The sequence below is a fragment of the Monomorium pharaonis genome, chromosome 4, assembly GCF_013373865.1.
Source record: "Monomorium pharaonis isolate MP-MQ-018 chromosome 4, ASM1337386v2, whole genome shotgun sequence".
NCBI classification, from domain to species: domain Eukaryota; kingdom Metazoa; phylum Arthropoda; class Insecta; order Hymenoptera; family Formicidae; genus Monomorium; species Monomorium pharaonis.
Window position 1 is genome coordinate 9,320,813 of NC_050470.1, and position 25,849 is coordinate 9,346,661.

At 41.4% G+C, this 25,849-nt stretch overlaps 1 protein-coding gene across 2 annotated transcripts in view; it reads left to right on the forward strand.

Annotated features, from left to right (window-relative positions):
* Nucleotides 1-25,849, forward strand: part of LOC105831126 (heterogeneous nuclear ribonucleoprotein L) — a 174,562-nt gene that overhangs the window by 127,869 nt on the left and 20,844 nt on the right. The window contains exon 7 of one of the 2 annotated variants that reach the window (XM_036285302.1): nucleotides 25,081-25,173. The exons of the other annotated variant lie outside the window; for it this stretch is intronic. Within the exon in view, the coding sequence (XP_036141195.1) occupies nucleotides 25,081-25,173 (93 nt within the window). The remainder of the gene's footprint in view (nucleotides 1-25,080; nucleotides 25,174-25,849) is intronic. 2 annotated transcript variants of the gene reach the window in all.

Consider the following 25,849-nt stretch of genomic DNA (forward strand, 5'->3'; position numbering starts at 1 on the left):
AGGAGAACGTATTTCACCGCGAAGAAATCTAAAGCGAAGAATTTCATAATGATTTCATCTTACATCGGAAATATTAGAAACCGCGTGGAAAGCAATGGGATTTATAACTTGATGTAACTCCTGCCGACAGTTAGACCCCTCCGGGAGCAACTGACAGATCAAGGAACGAAATCGCAACTGTTCTCGCTAATCTCGCCTTTCATTGCAACGAGCCGTTATCAGCCTCGCCACAATGGCAGTACACATAATTGCAATCTCGCTTGTAGGAGCGGCGCCGCCGCCGCCGCAATCGTGAACGACGTCAGATTTGTGATTACTGCAGCAGTTTATTGTTAATGTAACTATGCGGCTCACTCCTGCGACTGTAAAACGGCCATAAAACGCAATATGAAACGCAAATGGATAAAGGATACATACCGTAATATCTCATATACGGCAGGAGTTTTACTTGCACGGTAAAAGTTGCACTTTTTTTTTACGTTTCGCAGAAAAATCCTCCGTCCGGCAAAATATATTTCTCTCTCTACGGGATTTTTACCTTTATCCATTTATCGTTGTTTTTCTAAGGAAAGAATGAAAAGTTTACAACACTCGCTCTCCTCTTAACGTTAATATATTACCACGCAATTGAGTTAATAAATGGAGAGAAAAGTTTTTTTGTCGATACACTTTTTCGTCAAGCAAATTTGTATTATCTAAGTTATTTAAAGTCGATATTCCAAAAAACACTATTAAAAATTATCTAAGTCTAATTGATCTTGTTTTTTTTTTGTCGCGTTAATTTTAAAAATAACTTTTATTTACGTTAACCTTCCAAAAAATTTCGTACAAATAATATCAAATACATTTGTAAGTTTGCTATTTAATTTTCGCGTTGGAAAAGTGAATTTCGAATTCATTAAAAAGTTTCTTTACTGCAAAAGAAAGAGGATGGACACTAAGAGCACTCAGTATTTTTCCGTAATTGGATCGTTTAACACCTGACTTGCGTTTACGTTTCCATCTACGTCAGCCTGTGTAGTTCAACTGAATTATGCCGCGTGGTCGCCTTTGTGGAGCTGATATCGGCACTCGCCAGGCGAGCTCATCAAATCATATGTACACACAGTTTTCGTGGTAATTGCATAAAGATAATAACACTACAGAGATAATATCCAGTAACGAGTAACAAACATAAATTATCGCGACATATTTATAAATAACCTAAGTGATAAGATTACATTTAGTTCTTACGAAATATGTTTCTTTTTTAGCAAAAGGAGAACGACAAATTTAGTTTTATCATTTCTTTTTATAAATCTTCAACATTTTACGTTTAGACTTTTAATTATTGATCTTGAAGCCGTCTCGCGTTAAAGCTAAAAATATATTATGACATTATTTCTTTAATGCTCAATTTAATTACATTGATGCTAAGTATTTTTAACCCGGCGAGATGTCCCAAAACATTTTACTTTACAAGATAACACACATTAGACCGTAATGCTAGGATATTAATGTAAAATACTGTCTTTATGTCGCCTCACTTATCACAGTAAGAGTTCCTTAATCCGAGGCTGTATATAACGATTACGACTGCAGTCGTTTTTGTTCATTTATATCAGATAACAGTTTGATAACCCTGGCCCTTAAGGTACGGAGATATCCCCGAGTCTCAATTATCCGTAGGACGGAGTTCGAGTTAATTTCACGGGACGAAACCACGGGTGATGAGTGGGGTGGGAGGGGGCGAGGGGAGAACGGTGAACCCGAATCTTGTCGATCGTGGTATCGCCAAGAGTTGCATGGCGTGCCGGAAGTTCTCGTTCGGTAGCAGTCAGACGCTTCCAATTACCGGCCTCGGTGGCGCTCAAACACTTTTGCTCGCGGCTTGTCGTTCGACGAACGAGAAAGTGCCTGGCAGCAGATGCCATTTCGTTCCATCGTATCGCAATTTCCGTGCCGTACCCTCGCGACGCGCGTGTTCTCTCTCTCTCTGTTCTCGCATAGCTCATTTCCAGGATAAAGAGAGACGTCGCCTACGTCATCCACTGTCGAAAACGGAATTTCGTCGTCGTCGCCGTCGTCGTCGTCGTCTCGCGATAAGAGACTACGAAGAGGACCCAACGACGATCGTTCGGGATAGACGGGGTGCCACTTTCGACCTGAGCACTAAATTATCGAGGTTGTACAAAAATGAGAGGATTATCGGACGACGTGTGTACAGATTTAATTTTTATTTGTTATACGGCAGGGCGGAATGCGCAAATAACAATTTAGAGTTTTGTTTGATTTTGATGCGGTCGGTGTTGATTATGCCAATTTTTTAATGGCCCGCGATATTTAACTGCGGCGGATGATGGAAGGTTTCCTTGCTTATCGATTCGCGTGCTCTGTTCGCGCTTTAATATTTGCCTGGTTAAGTAAATGTTATGACTAGATTATATCGGGGGTGTAATTTATTCGGGAAATATTTCCGCGAGGAAATGTAACGCGCGCGCGCGTTTCAACTAAATCGGGAATGATAACAATAAATGTCACGGGGGCATGCGAGAGATGAAGAGGTGGTGAGGTTCACTTTTGCACTTCCTTTCGTTTTATTCGAACAATAAAACGGGGTCAGCATCGCACCTACGCAGACATTCACCATTTCCGCGAAATACCATCCGCGCGAGTCAGACATTTCATTTCGCGCTATCCATCACGCGCGTTTCGTATCGTTTGTCGAGGGAAAATAATTTGGGCGATATCAAACGGTCCGGCAATTTTCTAATTAAAATGAGAGAGAGAGAGAAGATAGAACGCGAATCGACTGTGACGATGACGTGCGTCGTCAAACGTCGTTCTTTAGTCACAATAGCGGGAGGCATTCATAAATTCATAGTTTCGGTGGAAAATCACCTGCAGGCCGGCCGTACATCACGTCCACGTATCTCATGCATTACCCACGGGGGAGAGATAAATTGTCAGAAAATAAAACTCCCCTCCCTTCCCCCTTTTAGGACTCTAGTGATTTTAATTAAACCCCGCCCCGGCGAATAATTATTAAAATAAACTCGCGATTAGGCATGCCGCGCCGTAAAAGAGGAGAGAATACGGAATTATCTCTCCAGTGTGATTTCTGCGTGAAATTATTATCGAGGCAAATATTAGGCTAATAAACTGAGATAATGAAGTGATTAATTAAAGACTAATTGACGGGGAATTTATAGGGGGCAGGGGGGGGTATTGTCCGGTTTCCTCGACTTTGTATACATTTTGCTAACAAATTTGTTTTCGATCAGAGCGTTATATTTTTCGGTATCAAATTTTGCGAAACATAGGAATCAAAAACGGAATATTCTTTATTTCATTTTTGACGTAAAAAAAACTCTGTTTGAAAGCCAATTCCAGCGGTCTTTGAAACGGTCAATTTGGTCGAAACGGTAATTGTATCGCGTACGAGTAAAGGGTGGAGCAAAAAAGATTGAAGGACCGCTTTAAATTTTGTCCATTCGGGCGATCCAGCCGCTTTAAGATTTTCTCCCTTAATTCTGGACGTTCGGAGAAATTGCGTTTTGAAGCTTCTGAATATAGTATTGCAGCGAGGTACGATATCGTTTATAGTTACGTACCTCGAGAAATGCAACTATGTCGAATCAAATATTCGCTGCGATATTAGATCGCGGACGAAAACGCAATTTCGGGTTGCGCACAGTAGCAGCAGCAGCAGTAGCAGCAGTGTAGTTTTACTTCCCGTGTAGTGCGGCAAAGGGGACAATTCAGTTTATGTTCCATGATCAGTCGTAAATTTACAGAGGAGCATTTGATTATCGCGACGATTGTTTCCATTGTCGGATACACAGGAACTGTTGCTTAAGCAATATTCTGCTCGAAAAATAAAACCGTTTTTGCCGTGCAACATTCGCATGTATATCAATTACTCAAAGGGAGTTCTCATTAAAAGGTAAAAGAGGGGAAAATGCTTTTTTTTTTTTTTTTTAAATATTCTCTCTTGGTTTTTGTTTTGCAAAATTTTATAAAATTTCTGTGACACTTTGCATCGGCTTGGATGAAATATTACTTTTTATTTTTCAGAGCATTTTATCACATTTATTCGCAAATAGAATCACAATGACACTTTCTTAATGATTCACGTGGAAATATAATAATTCATTCTGTGCTTATGGAATACATGAAACGGTGGAATTTCAGTTTTGTGTGTCATCGTATAGTCATTTCGCTACGGTAAAAGTAACCAAGTCACTTTTTCCAGTCTCTTGTTAATGGTTCATCTATCTCAACTCACAATCGTAAAAAAGAATGGCAAAGATTTCAAGCTGAACTTATACGGAGAACGTAATAGATGTGATTCACGTTAGAATCGCTGAACCGGAAAGAATTAATTATAGCCGTCCCATCCCTTTCACTTTGCAAGTTTACAAATGAATATTTGATTACTCCAGCAATTAGCGTTCTCACTTCTCAATATTATTTTTCTTTTTTAACTGTGCAAAAGAGTTTTATTCGGCGAATAATTTAGCGTCATGATGCGACTACCACAAATTTCCTATCGCAACAAAGTTTGTTGTATCTCTGTATCTTTATCCACGGGCTTTATCCATTGTTTTGCTAAATGACGATTTTAATTATATCAATAATAAATATCGATACTAATTAAGCTAATGGACATTCCCACGCGTTTCAGCGACAACGTAAATCAAAGAGGATAAAATTATATAAACGCATGATAAATCGCTCGTATTTCCATGCATAATATGAAAATATTTGCATTATGAGAAACTACGTTGATAAAGTAACAAATTAATATTCTTTTTTTCCGTTAATTTTTTTTAATTACATCGATATGTCCTGCAGCCTCCGCTATTTAGTCGCGTTACCATTGCGTAATCCGCAATTATCGTTCGTTATCCTCTGTAGTAGCAGATAATTGTCTCGATAAGGATAACGATTTGGAATGCCGTCGATGTATACGTGCGCACGCGCTATTAATGCGATATTAATTTATTGTCTTGGAGCTTAATTCGCGAACGCTCGTCTGGTTTCATTCGCTCGCAACTCAACGTAACGCGAAACAGATCGATATCCCACTTGTACTTGTTATATTGCGTTACTTGTTTTTTTAATATTATTTTTTGGATCCATTTTATATACCCGTGTTCGCAGCATTTCGCGCGACCCACAATGCGTCGCCTTTATTTCACGCCATTATATCGACGCGTGGAGTTTTTCTTCTTTTTTTTTCCTTTTTTTTTTAGCGCGATTTCCTATCGCGAGGTTACGCGCACGCAGTAAATTACGCGCTTCGTGCGTGTCTATGATACCGTCGTCGATTCCAATTATACGAGCGTACCGGTCATCGGAACTCAAGGTTTATGACGCCCGGTACGGCTTTAACGTCGCAACGAATGCATACGAACGGCACGTAACGAGTAAAATAAACGCGCAGGCCAAAACGCCATTGGAAAAATACAGGGCCCAAAAGTGATATTTCTCGCTGCGTTTCCGGATAACGTTCCCACCCGCGTCCCGGTAAATGAACCTGCGCACAGGGGTTCCCAAATTTTTCGTTTCTCGCATTCCCTTTTGAAAGCCTCGATTTAGGAATCTCTATACATACAATTTTCCTCGACGATGAAATCATTGCGTAAGATCACGTTCAAAGTACGCGACTCAACTTATGTCCTTTTTTTTTATTCGTTTGAAAACTTAAATTGATGACCACTTTGTAATCCTAGGGGGGAGGGATATTTTTTTACATTTCTTAGAATTTAAAATCTTTGAAGGTTAAACACACACAATAAAATAATATAATGAGGAAAGAGCTTTTCTTTTTTCTTTTTCGCCACTTAAAAAATGTATATCTATCATGAGACAGATTTAAACTCTCTGGCCGGGTTTCTCGTCTCCAAATATTTAAGGGTCGAAAATGTGTTGCAAAGTAAATGGTTTTCCCAAAATTCAACTACGTAATAAAGAGAGTTTCCTCCGTCCAAAATGGCTTAATATCGCGCGCCGAAAATTCCGCAGTCCGAACCCGCAAGCGAACAGTTGACAGGCACCGTATGCGATATATACGAGTCATCAGTCGTCGTGCTTCGTCACGGATCAATAGCGGAGTGAGATGGAAATTTTTGTTTCGAACAAATAGGGGCATTTGTCTGAATCAAAGCGACACTGCCGCCTATATAAAGTGACGGGCAACGGGACGGGCCGTCGCGTCAGCAGGATAAAAGGGCGTACAAAGAGAAGGGCTGTCCGTGAGAAATCTAATATCTCGCGAATGTTTCTCGATCGACTAAATTTTATATACGTGGCGTACATCGTTTCACTCCGCTCTTGCTCGACAGATTAGCAACGTCCGTGCGTTTCGAGACGAAAACAGAAATTTACGCCTTTTTACATCCTCCTAATTAAACCGTGAAGTTTTCCCCGGGAATGAAACTTGAGAGGAGGGGGGGGGAGGATATGTTTGCTTGGAGATGGAAATCTACGATTGTAAAATGTGCTGCCGCCGCGCGTGTCGAATAATATTCCAACTTGATATCGAGTCGCAAAAATAGGAGCGCGAGAGTGATTTACCCGTTCGGGTTGACTGACACTCCAATTCAAATTTTACCTGGTACCCACTCCCCACCCTCCTTCCGCGTTTCCTTTCCCTGCGCCCTGCATTCATTTGCAATGCAACGATATTACGTTTGCATTATCGCGAGGCGTCGGCATTGCGACGCGCACCAAATTCTCCGCGCGAAACGCGCGCGCTTCGATCGGGTGGTCCGAATAATAATGAGAGAGCGACCTCGGAAATACCACACGTGCACGATTAATTTGTTATACCGCGGTCGCCTCTGTATATACGAATTAACGGCCGAACGCACGTTCGGATCCTGCACGATTCCCGCGAAACAGCTGCGTGTTTCCCGCCGCTGTTATTTCTCTTGGCGGACGTTTGCTCCAAAGGCCGTTCTATGTGATGTCGTTAGTCGTTGATCGGATGTCAAAAACGAGGTGGAAGCGTGTCATGAGTTGCTCATAAAGCAATCGCAAGTCTCTAGTCGGCTGTCAAGCGATTGGCAAAATTCAATGCTTACGACTGCACGCAGAAAAATATTCATTCTACTGCCAAGAAAAGCGATTACTCAATTAATTTTTTTATAATAGGGTAAACTCAGGTAAGATGGCCATAGTTTTTTTTTTTTAATGCAAAATACGTACTTTTATTCTTATTATTTTATAATAGCGTTTAGTATATTACTTTACTATGAAGCTTGAAGTATGTAAAACTATCAACATTAAAGAGAAAATACTTAATAAAAATTTTTTATTATCAAAATATTGAAACATGAACATTAGTCACCTTTCACAACTTTTAGGGAAAAGATGGCCATAGTATTATAGAACAGTTGGCCATACATTTTTTATGCACTTAACATTTATAAAATAATAAAAAATTTTATAATTTTACATATTTAGTGGTTTATTGCCACATATTATCACATATTTAATTGTATTTTTAAACATTTTCAATATTAAATGTTTACACAAGTTTAGGATCAATTTAAATCGTTGTCACTACTAAAAAAAAACATATACGAAATATCATATTTAAAATATTACGTGTACAACTTAATTTTTGTCTTTTTGTATAAAATATATACATAAATACTTACCCCGAAAAGTCATGGGCTATCTTGCCCAAACTGTAAAAGAAAGATAATCATAGTATTTATTTAAAAAATAGAAAAAGAAATAAAAAATATAATTACACATTACAATTTACATACTTTTGTTACGTGGGTAATGCTCATTGCGACAGCATAACAAATTTATTCGACATTGTGGCAATTTCTAATGAACACGTGAAAAACTTTGCAGGCAGTTAAAAGTAAAAACATGATATGACATTTACAATATCGTTATTTCAAATAGTATACGCACATAAATTACAGTAAATATCGATTATGAAAATAATTACGAGAACACATTATTTAGCAATTATTGGAGAAATTATAGCCATTGGCCATCTTTTCCGTATGGCCATCATACTCTAACTTACCCTAAATAATAATCTTCGATAAAGAATATTTTTTTGATAATAGTCTTAAAATATACTTACCACAAAAATTTTAGAAAAACTCATCATATATTAAAAAAAAGAATTTACATATTCTCGAAGAATATTATAAAGTTGAATTGAAGAAAAGTCAAAGTAATAAGTAAATTGAATTTTTATTTTAACTTCATATTCTCAATTAAAGTATAAATTACTAGGATTCTGAATATGTTTTGAATAAATTTGTTACTTATGAGATGACGAATTTACGAATATTAGATTTGCGAATATATGAACTTGCGAATTATTTAAAATAAATGATACACTTAATTCAACACGGAAGTTTAAATAGAATTTTAAATAAATTTTACTTGTTTCAAAATAAAGTATATTTTAAGATTTCATCAAGGAAATATTCTTTGCAAAGATAACTGTTAAAAAAAACTGCTTTCTTAGCATGAGAATAATTTTTTCTGTATGTATGACTTAGGATTAAGTTCTAACTAAGTTCTCAGCAGTCAGAGAGCTCGTACGTGGCCATCATTTTTATCGAGAATCTCTCTAGTTTTTGTGGACACGCACGGATGTATATAATTGTTTTTTTTTTAACTGTCCATTGTGGATGCAAATTTTTTACGATTAACGACTTAGAACTTAGGATCCAAGATTACGATTAACGACTTATTGTAGAACGGTCCTAACCCGTCGTCCGACTGTAAACTCCTCGTTGGCCGAGTTTCTTTACGGTCGGCGGCGTCTCCTAAGAGTCGTCCGTCGATAAAAAAAAAAGGAGCCAAGAGCGCATTCGAGCCAATCGACTTTTGACGACAGTCGGCGGTTTTTATCGCGTTTACACCCGTGCACTTCCCCTTATTAACGGCAAACCGCGCGCTTGCCGGATTGTCGCCACATTTCCGTCATGTAACACGCTAACAGTTTTTTTTTTTCGTCGCTGACGACGCACAGCGCGCGTGGATTACGCGCGTGTTTGAAGAGTTGATCGGAAGCTGGTCTACGTGCCAAACAATCAAATTCAGTTAATGAAAAGTAAAGATTTACCCCGATGATCGAGCTAGAGTGAAACATCAATTAGCGAGAAATTATAAGAAATTGACGAAGATAATGTCTAGATATGATAATGCAATCAATCAATTAGTAATCAGTTTCGTTACTGCGAATATATTTTTATCTTGGAAAAATTCACTTCTTTTTTTTCTAGCACAGTTTTGATTACGTAGACCAAATTTACCGGAAGGTATCTAGCACCGCCGTAACGGTCAAAGTACAAAATCATAATTCTGCTTCTTGTCGTATCGATTTCTCTCACGCAGAGACGCCGGAGAGTGGTCTTCGCTCGAACAACTTTATCGTCTCCAGGCAGAATTATGAAACTTCGTGCATCGGGCACCGCCGCTAGAGCCGGCTTCCGTCAACTCTTCGGTGATTCCCCGAGCATCAGCAATTCGATTGCGGCGTGCCGCAAACGCGCGCGTCACGCGCGCGCGTACCTTCGCGCGCGTGAACTTCCACCAATGTCGTTACCTATCTCCAGTGTCGGTTTTCGCCATTCGAATGAAATACTGCGTCTCACCGGCATTGAGACCGCTCGTGCGAGACGTACCTACACACAAGCCAGTGCCTTTCGCCACGTTTACGCCCACAACACAGCGACAGCGCCACAACAGAGCACGAGCCACAAAATCGATCTCGATCCCTCCGAGCGCTTAGAAACTCCCCGTAGTTACCGCAACGAGCGCGAGACAACAACGAGACAACAGTATATCCTCTTCACATCGACATGCAAAGACAACAACATACACCGAGAGATCGGAGCACACATACGTCGGAAAAAAAAAAAAATATATATATATATATACATCTGTACTAATAGCGGCTGAGCACGTTTATGTAATATAATACACTTGATCAAAGTATGCACGCCGCAATTAAATAACAACCATCAATACGCATCCGGCTCGAATCGACACTACTACTTATTACCATTACTACTATTACTACTACTACAACCTACTATTATTACTATTACTACAACTACAACCACATCGAAACAACAGTCATCAGACAGCGAAGATTCACGCTAAGATCTCTTCACCGCATTAACATCCCCACAACATGCGCCAAGATGCGGTCTAGCCGACTAACCGTCGAGGCAGAACGCAACAAGATCGATCCAATCAGTGAGAGAGATCGAGCGATTGTTCTCTCGATTTCCTTTGTGAGTTACATGATGCGTGAGTCTACCTGCGATTCGCCAGTTTGCGAGTCAGCGAAACGATAAGTTTTCCAGCCCCCAAAAAATCGAGGGGTCTATCAAGTATAGAATGCATAGTATATCGCATTTATAAAAATTCGATTAATAAATGATTACAATTACATTTATGAATGTTAATCGTGTTAATATTCGTTAGGAAAAATGTGTATGTTTCTTGATTGGACAAAATTGAAAAGAGTGACATCTTTAAATTCGAGAAAGATTGAAAAAGACTTATTAAAAATTACATGCATACAGGCCAGTTTTGTTGAAATATAACCTAAGAATAATTTCGCACGTATCCCAATTATCTTTTCATTTTTGCTTTTTTCAAATCGAATCGATTACTTTCCATATCTTTCTTACGTTCAAAGTCTGTTCCGTTAAAACGGAATTTTGAAGATCAAGCCGCGTTTCGTATAAAATTAGATTTATACGCGGCAAGAGGTCAATTTTTTTTTTTATCAATTTTGCCGCGCGATTGAGAGTAAACGTATAATAAAGTTAACGGCAAAATGGCCGATGAGCGTAAGGAAATGTAATTTAGAGCTTTATGGCATTAATATGGCGCGTAAAATATTCAAGAGCCTCGGGTCTTGCCTTCTGGGACGTCGATAAACATTTCTTCCTGAAACATTTTCGAATGAATTATATTTGCAATGTCATCATGTAAACTGTCTTGGATTGTTATCATCAATTTTTCACCGCTAATTATTTCTATCCCGTTAGACATCGCTCCCCCTCCCCCCCCCTCGCATTTTTCACCTCTTCATGAAAGGAGCTCGTCAAAGTAACTGTTAATTATTATTCCAATATGTTTTACTTCAAGTGTTCCGTGTTAGAAAGTCGATTATGATGCAAATAAGCATCTAATGGCAATTATCGCTTCCTTTCTAACGCTCGCTTTTATCGTGGCTACCTGCGCACGTGTTGCCTCGCTTGCGCTTATGCAATATTCAACGAGACGAACGCGTCTATCTCTACTGGCTTCGCGCGCAGTGTGCAAATCTTAGAGAAAGCAAAGAATTTCGCCTGGAGCTCAAGTAGCGGCAAGTAGCGCAATTAGAAAAGAATTTATAGCGACATCATTGTTCTCGCGTTAATGCTCGCGGGGAAACGCTCGCCGAGTTGGCGTTCTTTGCCATCTGCAGCAACACTTGGCACCTTATCCCCTGTCCTTTAGATTCGTAATGTACAACGTGTCACGAGGCACAACGCCAATTCTCCGTCGTAAAGAGGTGCGCATCCCGTTAGAATTATTCCCGTCTCTTCTCTCTTGCAATGATTCACATTCTTCCTTTACTTCTTTAAAATACCTCGGCGCACGGCGTGTCATATATGATGCACCAGACTAATCTGCCACCTTTAACAAACAAGCCGGTAGTATTTTCACTAGCGATATTTTCGTTATTCTTGAATTCCTCGCCGCACCGTATACGCTATACATGAGACACGCAGATGCCAATTTTTTTTTTTTTTTCCATCGTAACGAGTAATAAATTATTACTAATGCACACTATCCGTACACCGATCTCTTTTACTAAAAATCTCTTGCTCTTACGGTACATATCTTACCTCGGAAAAGTATCCCCGTAAAAGTATTCCAGAAGAGGTCTCTTCCCTTTGAATCGCGAAATGCCAAAAGCCAACTCGAGTCTCCTCTATGTACGGTTCAAGGAAATATTTCAAAGCGACAAAAAGTTGGACTCAGTGACTTTTTTCGTTCTCCCGGTGATACATTTTTTTCTTCTCAAACTCTTTTTCCGGATATATACGTATGCACGCTCTCTAACACCTGTCATTATTTCACTGCAGCGAAACTTGGTGTCGGAAAAAGTTGCAAGAATGGTTATTCTTCATCCGGTAATAATCTCGCTTAGATACGGTCGACGGGCGCTTAAAAAATTTTCCGCCGAGACGTCGTGAGAGTTCCCGTTCTGGTTTTTTTTTTTCCTCCTCCCTCTAAAAGTTATCGGGGTACTCGTGCGTGCCTTTCCGCTTTCGCGCCGGGCCATTCTTGCGCCGGGCTGGCCTAGTTTAATGATTGAGATTAGCGATCGAGTTTAACGAATATTGCGTGCGTGCGTGCGTGCGTGCGTGTCTGGAATGCACGATAAGTCGCGTACTGGAGAAATCGCAATCGTCATTCTCATCGGTACATTCCACGGTGTTTTTTCTTTTCGACGTTGCAAGATTGGTGATAAATTTAATTTTAATTTTTCCTTCGCCATAATCTCTAAATATATTAGCTGCCTCGTAACTAAATTTGTATCAGTAAATTTAGAATAATAAAATAAATTAGGACCGATACTCTTATTTGACATTTTTTATATTTTTTTTTTCATAAAATTATTGCTAAAGAAAGCTTCGCGAAAAATCTGTAACTAAATAAAAATTTTAGCAGGCGCAAAAAAATTGTATGAACAAAGTTTTAACATATGACGATTTATTTATTTTTCTCTTTCTCTTTTTTTTTTAACGTTAGAATCGGGAATTTCGCGAAATTACATTTTGTTCGATAAATAAAAAAATATTAACATTTACATATCGAGTCGCGTTGATCCGGCGCACAGCTGGACAAAATAATTTCGTTTTTCTTGTGCAAATTGAATGGAACAAATCGAATGGCCAATTTTCAACGAACATCTGCGCATTATTGTCAGAAATTCCGCGCGATTCGTGGCACGATTTTTCACTCGACATTGCTCCGCTTAATGAACGCGCGATCGTGCCATTTCCGTTCCCGATATGTTGAATCAATATGATCAAACAAGCAGGCCAGTCAAACGTTTGGACAAGTCCGTCGAGGATGCACGCTCGCGCACGCGAATTTACAACGATTATCCATTTTCCCTCAAAAAAGTATCGCGAATCGAGACCGTGGATTACGTGCAAATATCGGCAGTATTATCAACATCGTTAGTACGCCCGTCCCGTCGAGTATTCGCTTGATCAGATTTGTGATTTGCGAGAGAGAAACCCCGGTGTTTCACACGGACAAACTTTTTACAAGCTTTTCCACAAACATTTATTGTCAAATCGTGCGTTTAAACGTAGTTCAAAACAAAAGCTGAACGCAAAATACTCCCCCGATAAAGATAATAGAAGTACATGCATTTTAATTTTGTTCCTTTTTGATAATGTTAGAAAATATATTTTCTCCTATCACATAAATCGACTAATGCAGTCGCTAGTCGCAAAGTTTCATAAAGGAAGAACGTAGTTTTATTTTTATAGAAGCAATTTAAGGGAAAGAGAAAGAAAAGCAATCTTCTTGAAATTAATAAATGTCACTCTACCAACATTTATCTAGCAATTTTGCAATACATAGTTGTGCATCAATTTTAGATAATATACTTTTTTGAAATCGGTTCGGTTGTTACTTGTAATAAGTCTAAGATTACGAAACAGAGTTACATTACGATTTTATTCGTTTTACTTTTACGGTCAATTTCCGTCCTGAAAAGTAGATCCAATTAATTTCACCAAATGTTATTCGCCGCCCCCCCTTCACCCCCGGCGGGTAACTTCCTTACGTGACACAAAGCGTTTATTCAATTTTTTTCTGAGGAAGCTTTTCCCCGTGCTACGCCTTCGAGCTACTCTCCCGACGCCGACAGTGCCGCTTCTTGACGACGGAATAAAACCGGGATACAAAGTAAACCAGAAGTAAATAAGGAAAAGACATTTTCTTTGAACAAGCGAAAGGAAGACTCACGCATCCCGTGTACTGATAAAGGAAAATGTACTTGATGAGGAAAATAGCCTGAGAGAAAGCGAGAAAGAAAGAAAGAGAGAGAGAGAGAGAGAGAGAGAGCGAGAGAAAGAGAAAGAATGTATGTGTTAAAAACACCAAGAAGTAACCAAATAACAAAAAACATCAACAACATGAACAAGCACCACAACATCGACAATATAATAATAACAACAAATCGATCGAAATTTCGAGATCGGATACACCGTTTCTACAACGATAAATATATATATGTGGCACGTTGGTGCCGTATATACATATACATAGAGACAGCATCCACATAATACGTCACACATCACGCCGTAGATCTGCCGGGCCCTCCACCCACGAACCAACCAACCAACCAACCAACCAACCAACCAACCAACCAACCATCGGGAAACCACGAAAAATCTTCCACCCCCCCGGACAGCAACGTCACGGGGATAGTACACTGAATATAAATGGGCGCACGTATATGTATACGTATACGCACACATATGTACACGCATACATATACGCACACACGTGCGCGCGAGCTAGAAAAAAAATATATATATAATGCCATAGATATATATACGTGTCTCTCAGAATAATATGCTCACCACCACAACGTCTTGCAAGGGCTACCAGCGCACTCACAGACAAACATTCAAATCGACCACTGCCTACCGCTCGAAAAAAAAAAAAAAAAGAAAAAAGTACTTACCTATACGTGTGTATGTTCGGATACATATACATAGAAACAGCTCTCAGAGAGGGCTCCATGTATATATGTATAAGCGATCGGATCGAGGAAGGTCGAGATACGAAAAGGGATCCCCTTGACATGCACGTATATATCGATATATGTGTACGCGCGCGGCCGTGGCGATAGCCGCCAACCGGAAACGTTGCTCCCAGTTTAATATTGTGAACGAGATGCTGAGTTGCATCGACCGCCCGGGCTGGCTAACTCTGCTTAACGACTCGTTGTTCCCGTCTGCTCTGGTTTATAGTCCCTGACTATACAGCACGGACAGAGGGAGGAGAATAAGCAAAATAAGCAGAGTCTGGGCTTGAATCGGCGCAACCAGTGCTCCCCGAGTGCTCCTGATGACTGCTCCGATGGTATCGATGGTACGGGGAAGGGGGGGGGGAGAGTTTGGTCGAGTTCGTCGTGAAGCAAGTGTTTGCGAAAGCACGAAGCACGAGAGAAAATAGACTCTAGTTAATCGCAGAGCGATATAAATAAGTTGGCACTCCGTTGACTGGTCTAAACAAAATTTGACGACCGGTTAAAAATAATCTTCTCAGGACGAACTTATCCTCCGTAATTGAAGATCGAAAAATAGATCAAAATCTCAGTTTCTCTTGTGAGAATTGACTTGAAATTCACCGTAGCGATTAACTTCAAGCTTTTATAGTTATTGGATTGTCGAATTATCGAATTAACGAATTTAACAAGCGTTTCCGGTTTTTGTTTCAAATTTAATTTAACTTTAATTGAAATTTATACTCGATAACCGATATTGTACTAGCATTTACATTTATTTATTAAATTATTCAAGACCGTTAGCGGTGTGCCAATATGATCATACAGTTCGATTCAATTTGACTCTCGAATTTCGGAATATGACATCTCTTCCGGTTCTGTAATAAAGATAACGATCGCGTGAAACACAAGAGTTATTAAAAGAGTCCAAGGAAATGTCAAGCGAGGCATGAGGTGAATGGAAAGACATACTCGACCAGGCTGCTCGCTATTTGATGACATCATCGAAGTTCCATCGGGAAGCACTTGAGCATACTTTTCGCATGATGGGAACCGCTTCCGGTCGCCGACGAGCGTCACCGTGCCGGCCGTACATATACATATATACGTATATACATATACATACATACACGTCCGCGGCGTGTATGTATATTCTACTCACACGACTATATTCAATCTCTCCTCTCGCCTGTCACGCACACGACCGAAGAGGAAGGGGTCGGCGTCGAGATCGGCCGGCGGTTTAAAACCCTCTCGGCGGAGCCCCTTCGAGTATATATATATATATATATACGGAGTATATATACGTAAAAAAAATCTCTATGTTATAAAAACGACAAGTACATAATACGGATTCGCAAAACGCACACAAAACCGGGCCGGAGCCCCTCGTCCACCTCGTTCCTCCATCCCGAGCGGTGGGGAACCGGTGATTACGGGAAGGAACTCGAGAGAGAGAGAGAGAGAGAGAGAGAGCGAGAGAGAGAGAGAGAGAGAGAGAGAGAGAGAGAGAGAATGAAAAGGGGATTGTTATGTTGGAATGTTTGTCTGTGTGCAGATGCAGCCTACTCGTTGTTGACTTGATGGTGATGATGGATTCTCACGTGGAACGTGGAGTTCAGGGCCCGGTGGTGAATGAGAGGGGGCTTAGGCAGATCTACGGCTTATTTCCCCCCCTCCCTACTACTACTACTCCTACTACTACTATCTACGGGAGAGTGAGAATGAATACGCGGAACATGGATGTTCGGAACACTGCCGGGCGTCTCTGTCCGTAGTTGTCTCGAGAGCGGCAAGACAGACTCTTCGCTGTGAGACACACGCCACGTGTCGCCGCGAGACCGCATGGTAAGTTGAGCTCGAGTATATTGTACCGTCTACTACCCTAAATGCGCCACGTCGCGCCAACGGGTCGTCAACCGAGCGACCGAATTACCTGCCTGACCTCAAGACATTGTGGACCACGTGGACGTTTCCATCTTAACGTTACACCTACCTCTGCGCCGGGCCGCCAACATCCGTGACGTTGGCTCGCCGGAAGCCGCTGCAAGGCGGCATTGTGAACCGCATCTCCGGAAGTAAGGATAAGCATGCCTGATCCCCGATGGCGGGGGGATTCGTGAGCATCGTGCGGTATATTATGGATTTCGCGTGCACAATTGAAATGGTCTTCTCGACTGTTGGTGGAAACTTTTTTTTTTTTATTATTAGCGAAAAATGAGTTTTTTTTTGCAGGGCTCGGTAGACGCTTAAATTCGCTGCTGTTAGTGGCGCACATATATATTATTGTTTAATATTATAAATAAGAAAAATGTTGAATGAAATATGCGGAAATGTGAAGCGACCCCTTGCTGGGGTAGTCGGCGCTTTCTTACTTGTAAAACATGTGAATTATTGTGCAAACATTAAATAATTATCCATTAAGTTTCAGCGAATCCATCTTTTGCTCCTGTTTAGATTGCTAAACTACCGTATGGTTGTCTACATCTTAGACAAGAGCGAAAAACCCGTATTTTATCATTTTATTTTGCTATTTGCAGAAATTTTTGACATTAGAAACGACATGTTCACATACGTTTAAACATTTTTTGTTTAGCCTTTGATTCTTAATTCTGCGATCAAAATTGTTTCAAGATTATAAATAAAGAGCTGAGAAGTCTCAAATTTTAATACGAATTTAATTGCGCTCCGAAAGCAACAGTGGCTTTTAACAGTGCAGTGGGTTTCTCTCTTTGCATTTTGCGTCCACATCTAAATAGAGATTGCGGGTTATGATTTGCGAACCTCACGGTCTAATTCAGGTCAAATGTCAGGTCGCTACATTAGGGCTATAGACATGGCAGACCTATGTATAGACAGTAAATAGTACCAGGTAAACGGTGACCACAAAGGGACTAAATTTATGCTTCAGCTGGAGACGCCTTCATAATGATTGTCATTAGACACGGGGTTACGTGGAAATGACCGTTTACGGTCGGTGAAGTCGATATATACTGTAATACTAATTAATCGCAGAAGCTCCCGGCTGTTTGTGCTGCGGGTTGGTCACGTTACGCAATTAGCGGGCTCCAACTGCTACTCGCGCTTTGCCGCGGTCTTACGGACGAACGGACGCTTCTATGGCTTCTCGCGAGGGAAAGAATCTCTATTTGCCTGCGAAGGGAAATGAATGTAGCACGGCCGAAATGAAGTTCGCAAAAGTTGCTCGGAAAAGTTATACAAGTTTATATTAGAAATTACGTATAGAATGTCGCCTCGGAGGAGTTGTACGCCGAGCTTTTCTTCGTCGTATATTGTCTTTGTTGCGAAATAAAGTTTATAAAATTCGTTCTTACGTTTATTAGGATTTCCGTTAGAAATTTATGTATAAAAAGTTGATACGTGATTTTTTTATTAAACACACATTTTTTGTCCATTATCTATTTTCTTTTTGTAATGCAACTATTGGCAAAATTACGAATTAAGAATGAATTTTGAAAGTTAGATTTGCGAGTTTTAAGTAACAGTGACGACAAGAAATGTTATATTGAAACCAATCGATCCGTTGTCGATATCTCAAACATAAATTCTATATCTACTATTTAGTTAGAATAAAATCGAGCTCCAGCTTACAACTTTGTCGCAGTTCATAAATAAGATAAAAGACATACTGAATGTTTCATGAGAAAATAGAGAACTCTTATCGCATACGCGTATAAAAGAGAGCGTGACGTATATTGTATATAAATAAAATTATAATCTACGGAAATTGTTAAATACCTTGTAAAAAGAAAGGAAAATTATTATTGATATTCCGTCAGGCTATCAAAAATAATTTCATCCTTCCGTATAAATATCGTTAAATAAATATTTTAGGAATAAAAGTGTATGGTGTAGATTGATGTATTACGTTACGGGATATTAGATTTGCCCTGTTATTGTAATGCTGAAAGTGATAAGCGGGAAATGTATCATAGAGAGGTACATAGAGAGATAACACACTGCTATCTAACTTAAATTCGTAAATGGACCTGTACAAGCCAATTGCGCGCGTTTGTAGGTTTACATAGGATGGATCGTGGTTCCGGGAAGCATTCAAGAACGATCCTATTATCGAATGATTAACGAGTTTATCTCGTGCAAGAACATGCTCGAGCGATATCAAATACTTGCGCGCGCGCGCTTAATGACACAATAATAATAATCGCGCGATGCACGTGCGCGGGCGTGCTCTAAATCGATTTTCGCATCAGGCGCGGCATCAGTAAATGGTCCGAGATGGGAATGCAGTCGAGGCAATTAGTACAATTATTAATGCATTTCGCAGTTTCTGATCAACGCAAGTCGATCTGCATACGCATCCGCCCCGACGATAATCGCCGTCTAAAGTGCACAGGCGAAAGATCTCGTTACCTTCCGTTTCTATTTCGAGGGAAATATTAATCTTGAAAGGTAACAGGGAAGTCCCTCTAATTTTTGTTTCGTCGACTTTATTGTTGACCTTAACTATACCTGTTGCACCAGGCGGACTCTCTGAGAAAGCTATCAAATATTTACCTTGAAGAGGTAACTCGATCTCGCAATGATAACTTCGATATTGGTTATTGTTAAGAAAACTGTGATGCAGCAGCACTCGACAAATATCGTAGGTTACTTTCGCGGCACTGTTGGAACATTGGATTTCTCTCCCTTTTTTTTTTATAATTGCACATGCACACACGTGTTTATATCTTTCAACGGTATTAAGAATGAAACAGATAAAAAAATTAACTAGGAAGATAACAGAAGTTTTTGTCAATAATTTTATTTTATTATTGTTAATCTTAGTGCTATTTATTTGATGTTATTAAAAGAAATGTCTCACAAGTAAGTAACCAAAGTTTAAGAGCACATTCCATTACTAAGAATAGAAAAGGTCGAATAAACATAGGATCGAAAAAGCTTCCTTTCTAAGTAATGAACATTTTATTTGCAACAGAGACTTTAGTAGCAACAGAAGTGTTATATGAAACAAGAATCTTAAGATATTTATAAATAAAGTTTCAAGGGATTTAAGTATTGGGAATGTGGATTGTGTACAATTAGTTCCCATTTGTCACTTTATTGATCGATATAATTATTAAGGATTTTTTTCCATAAATAAAAAATGTTTATAACTTGGAAGGAAAGCGTTACAGACCCACGTTTTATGACTTTTTTATTCTTGATGAATAGACTTAAATTTAGATAATTAATTTTGTTAATTAATAAGCATTCTGCATAAAAAAGGAGTTACGGTTTTATTATATTACTTAAATGTAAGGGCAGGTCGACGTATTTATCATTTCTTTTGCACCCCTCTCTTTTCGCAGAATTTGCAAATCACCGATGGAAAAAGAGCGTCCTTATTGCCGAAAGCAATTTTTATTACTTCTATTACGTTCATAAAATCGTTTTTGCACGCTGCTGATCGCGACTTGGCATGCACGTGCCAAGTGCTACGTTTACTACTGCTTAAATCGTCTGCCTTCACTTTTCAGTGCAATCGGATTGCTTAATAGAACTCTGAAAGCTTTTTCCCGGCGGGTTTCCCCCCTCCGCCCCTCACTTCTCTTCCACGTTATTAAGTTGAAAATTGATAATTCGCGTAACAGGAGGGAACTGTTACGGAGCCGTTACGTTTTACGGTCGCGAGCCCGTTACGGCGTACCTAATTTAAGGAACGTCGTTCCTGCGTTTTTGCCCATATTTACAACGACCTCAGATTTCGTCACGTTTCTTTAATTCCCTTCGTCTTGCAAAGGGAATGTCTTGAAAGTTGCTTTTCCCTTTCTTCCTTTCTTTCTTTTTTTCTTTTTAAGAGAGAAGACGAACGTGTGGTATTTAATATTCGGTTACGTCAACCGTTTTCGTTTCCGCGCACCCGTGCCCGATTCCGAAGAGATTGAATTTTAATCCCGAACCCAACCTAACGTGTACGTATGCGTCTCACGGGGGCGTTTGTTCATCGTCGAATAATCTCACCCTTGTTCGAATAATCTACACGCCGTTTCTTCTGGCTATGTCCTTCCGACCTATAACACCACCTGCGTCGGCGAAGTTTACATATAGCTACAGTATATATACAGGGTGTATCGGGTATTTCATTTCTCTCGTCTTTTGCTTTCATCTCTTGGACCGTCGAGTCTTGTAAAACGATTCTTTCTCCGCGAAAGTTTAATCGGTACGATTTCTCGTTTTATTTTTGAAAAAGAAAAATCGTTTACATTAAGTACACCATATCCTTAATTACTCGGCGGAACTTTGGAAATTGGACGAGTGAAACTTTACTTCTTCATTTCCATCGGGAAAGAAAACCCAGGAGGTCCATGCGCCCATGGGCTGAAGCAGCTTTCAAATCGGGGAATCATTGACGCCAGCGTAATTGTGAAGAAATTTAGCGCAGATCGGTTTAATTGTCAAGAGGAGCCTACAGTTGAATCTGATTAAATCACCCGTATACTCGCACTGCTACTCACGGATATATCTTTTCTCGTTCTTAACTGCGTAGAAACGAATCGCAATTCCGTAGGAATTTTATCGTTCACTCGATACATTTCACGACGGGGTTGGGCGGTGGTGGGTAGCCTGCGTGGCGACGTCGAAGGTCGATACCGCGCGCGAATCCCTCGCCGTGTCCCTCCCATAGAGAGAGAAAGGGTGGGAATCCTCTCTCGAAAGCGGTCGTCGAAAAAAAAGGGGTAGGAAAGAAGAGGATCTTCGACAGCCTCTCTCGCGAAGAGCTCTCGCGATACGATCGAGAAGGGGTGGGGGCAGGGATGATTCGTAATTTCCCTATCACGCGCGTCTCGTCGGGCATAAAATTGCAATTTCACCCCGGCCAGCAGCCACCCCCGATGACCTACGAGTTCTAATATCCGCCTGTAATGATCGCGTACGAGTATATCCTCCCACGAGCAGCGACGAGACGCCGTTACACCGGTAATGACGTTTACCTTTACGATGTGGCGCTCGCGGTGAAATTGTTTTGGAGATTGAAATCCAGCGCGCGGCGGCGGCGGCGGCGGCGGTCCAGCGGCTGGTTTAATCCGACGATGGCGAGCATCCGCAGCGACGTTATGAATTCAACGGTTATGATAGATCGCTTGACGTTCATTTGATCCTGAGATTTACGGGGGAGGGGGGAAGGAATTCCGCATACAAAGGAGATATCTGGTAAGAATCGTATTCGTGAGGGACGAGAATATTATTTTTGTCATTTGATACATTTTTCCAATATCTTCGGACGACGAGACGCGATCCACGCGGAAAGGAGATTACTTTCCTCTTTTCGCTCCCTTTTCTTTTTCTCACCTAGTGACGACTTTAATTGCAAAAGAAGCACTGAATTATGCAATGGACTGTCTAACGTCGACGGTTTGACACTCCGAGGCATTTTCCCGCCTCGAATACTCGGGGGGGGGGGATAATGGAGAACAGAGCGAGATTTAACGTTTACTCGCGACGAAATTGTTTCGGAGGATTGAAATTCCCATCGTGTCGGGATTGCTCTGATTTAACCCGACAGCGGATATCTTTACGACGGTATTATTCATTTACGCGTGAACGTCCATCGTTCGCGCTCTCGGAGGAGGTGGTGGTAATGGTGGTGGAGAAGGAATTTCACGAGAGATCTCACTGCTCGGTGGAAACGCAGGAGAAGTTCTTTTTCCTCGCGAGCGACTCGTAAATGACTCGAGTCAGTCGCCGTCTTATTCGCGCTTAATTCCAACCTGCCGATAGGAGGGTGTGTGTTTTCGCCGTCGTCCCGGCCGAAACTAAATTCGTTAGCCGTGTCGCGTCCGACTCGAGTAACCCGCCGGACTAAGACAAATACGAAACGGGAAACTCCGCGCGACTCCGTCGCCGGTATTTGAAATCGCAATTTCCGTGCGGGGGAGGAGGGAGGAGATGAGTCTCCTCTGTGCCCGAGCGCCAATATCGAGTTCCGTGGACTCGCGGAAGGAGCCCAGGTGCGCCGTTTCTCAAGTGGAATAGCGGTTCCCCCGCGTTGCCTTCGCGTTATTGAAAAAAAACCTCCCCCGCGCCAGCTGCCGCTACCCTCGCCGCCGTCTGAATAATTCGCGCGTCGCGCGTAATTATCGAAAGTGCATAGTAGCGGGGAGTACACGTCTCCGTGACGTCATCGGAAGAATTAACTTGCGCCTATCATATTCTACACAAAATAATTGTACACGATCAGAATATTCTACACAAATATATTGTACACAAAAAAATTGCCCACGGATATATTGTGCATAGAAAGATACTGTGTAGCGGACAGTTTTTCTATACACAATATATTCGTGTGCAATTTTTAATTGTACAATATATTTGTGTAGAATATTCTGATCGTGTACAATTATTTTGTGTAGAATATGATCAGTGTCCTTTTAACGACGTCGTGGAACGTTGCGATCGTCACGTGGAGCGGATCGTAATTATTGTTACTCGCATCTCGTACCTCGAATCATTGAGTAGTCGCCGTTAATAACGCCGACGTAACAGCCCCGCCCGATTGCTCGCGCAACTCCGCTTATATAATAAGTTGTTAATTTACGAGGACAATTATAACCCTCTCTTCTTCAAATAACTCTTTTTCTTTTTTTTTTCACGTAATTCGAAACGCCACGAGCGCTCGTTAAGGGGACGCATGTGCGCCCCGGAGTCTCTATACCTTCGAGGGAAAGAAACGTACATCTTCGCTCTTCGAATCTCGCGATTCAATCTCGCAATTAAATCCAAACGCGGCGACGCGCCGCGTCGTAGTTACACCCGGCGGCATTAGCATGCTGATCTTAATTAGCAATTAATCTGCCGGGATTCTGTGCGTCCACAATGGAGCCGGTATCGAGCGCGATCCAGGGAAGGGATCGAGAGCGGGGTTAAGGCGATTGCCTTCCTCCACCTCCTCCTCCTCCTCCTCCTCCTCCTCTTCCTGCTCCTCCTCCACGGTCCAATCAACCGGCTGATGCTGGCACGGATAGACGGACGTTCTATTTCAAACGGGGAAGACGAAGTGTCTCCCGTTTGGCGGGAGAGACTGCAACCGCGTCGTCGAGAGCAGACGTGGCAATATCGAATATCCCGGAGGGTGGCCCACCGATATAGGTTGTGCCCCCCGCCGCTCTGCTGCGGCAACAAGCTCGATATATCGCTCGCACACGGTGCGCGGAGCACCGTTTGGCGTGTGCCCTATTACGCGAAGAGCCCGGTGTACCGAAACGTTGCCGAAACTCTCGCTCGCTCGCATTTCTCGCCGCGAGACGTGTCGCTTATATGCATATGTGAGGCGTGACGCGGTTTAATATAGACGTATCGCCGCGGCGCGCTAATCCAAACGCGGATTACGCGGAATGTGCGTGTACGTACCGTTATCGCCCGCCTTACCTAAATAATCCAGGGAGTTGTGTGATGCAACTCTCTCTCTCTTGTTAGGAGGATCGGTCCCTCGCGCTAGGAAACTCGATCGAGACACGTCGGCATGTAACCTTCGTTAAGTTGAAACGTTACGCCGTTGCGAATGGCGGAGTAACGATGAGATAACATATCCCGGCCCGATTTATTAACAGAGAGACATTCGTACTTCATTCCAGTTTCGAGGAGCTAAGCGTTTATTATTAACTTATTTTCACATTTATTTAAATTCAATATTTTGGGTGTTTTTTTTTAGTGAAAACACTTTTTTTTATATCAGAAATAGCGGCTTTACGGCTCTTGTAAAAGTCTTTTATGTCTGCTCACATTTTTATGTACATTTAGATCCGAAACTAAAGGTAAGAATCGTATTGAAGAATTTCACGACAACAACGCTGCTTCTGCTGAACGCAGCCATTATTTATCTACCTCCGAGTTTTACTTGTCGAAAAATACTACATTTTCCGATTCGCTAGGGTCCTACGGCAAATCTTTGAGATACACAAGAGTTTCCGATCCACCGATATTCATTGCTAAACCGTTTATGTCGTTCTTCGATCTGGACTTTCAGAAATTGGGATCTCTTGTCCACTTTGAAACAAAATGCGGTCAACATGTATGTATGAGAGAGGGGGAGAGAGAGAGAGAGAGAGAATTAATCGTAAATATATGAGTATAAAGCTCTGCATTATCCTTGTATTTCCCTGGTTATCTCCTATGCGCGGCGATTCCCATTAGAAATTTGTCGAAACTGCCAGGCGCGCCGGGATAAATGGTGACATTTTGGCCCGCGTCGTTTGTCTTCGCGGCGGCCGCGCGGGACCGCGCGTCGAAGGTGATTATAGTCTCATCGACGAACTGTCGTTCTGTTGCAGGCTCGAGCACACATAAAAATGACGCGACAGGAAATGGAAGGCCAGCTCCCCTTTTGGCTGAGCCAAGATACGGCGCGGCGCCCCAGCCGTACGGTGAGTACCTGTCTATTTGTCCGTCTGTCCCGTCCAACCCGTCCCGCCTGTTCGCCGCTACCTAATGGCCAAATTAAGCTCACCGGTTCGGAAAATAGATGGCCCGGGCGATCGCAAGTTTTTTTCCGCGAAACACGTGTAAAGAATGAGAGCAGATTAATGGAGATCGCCGACGACTGACGGACGTTCGGACGGACGTTACTAGGGAAGAAAAATATATGTATCGAGAACATTTGTTTGCCGCCGCGCAGCGGTGAGGAAAATTTATCTCGGGGGGGGGGGGAGAAACCTTATCGCTCGAATGCGGGCAATTGGATTCAACGCGAGAGAGTCGCAAAGTTTCCGCGTGCGAGAGAGAGATTTTAATTTCTCAAAATTGTGACGAGACAGTTTCGCTACGACGTTTCCCTCCGTGTCAAACCCGAGGGCTTCGTTATAATATTTCAGTAGACATTTAAATGTTAATAAGAGGCCGAGTGCAAACTTACCTACCACTTTTTCTCAGAAGGATATTGCGACCTCGCTCGCAATCCAAATGGCATTCATAATGATACTGATATGCAATGCAAATCCGGTGGCTTTAATTACGCGACGATGAATAGAAGAAAAATTGAAAGAACTATTGTTCTTACAAAATGCACAAGTTTCAATTGGCAAGCATTGCCAATTGACATTT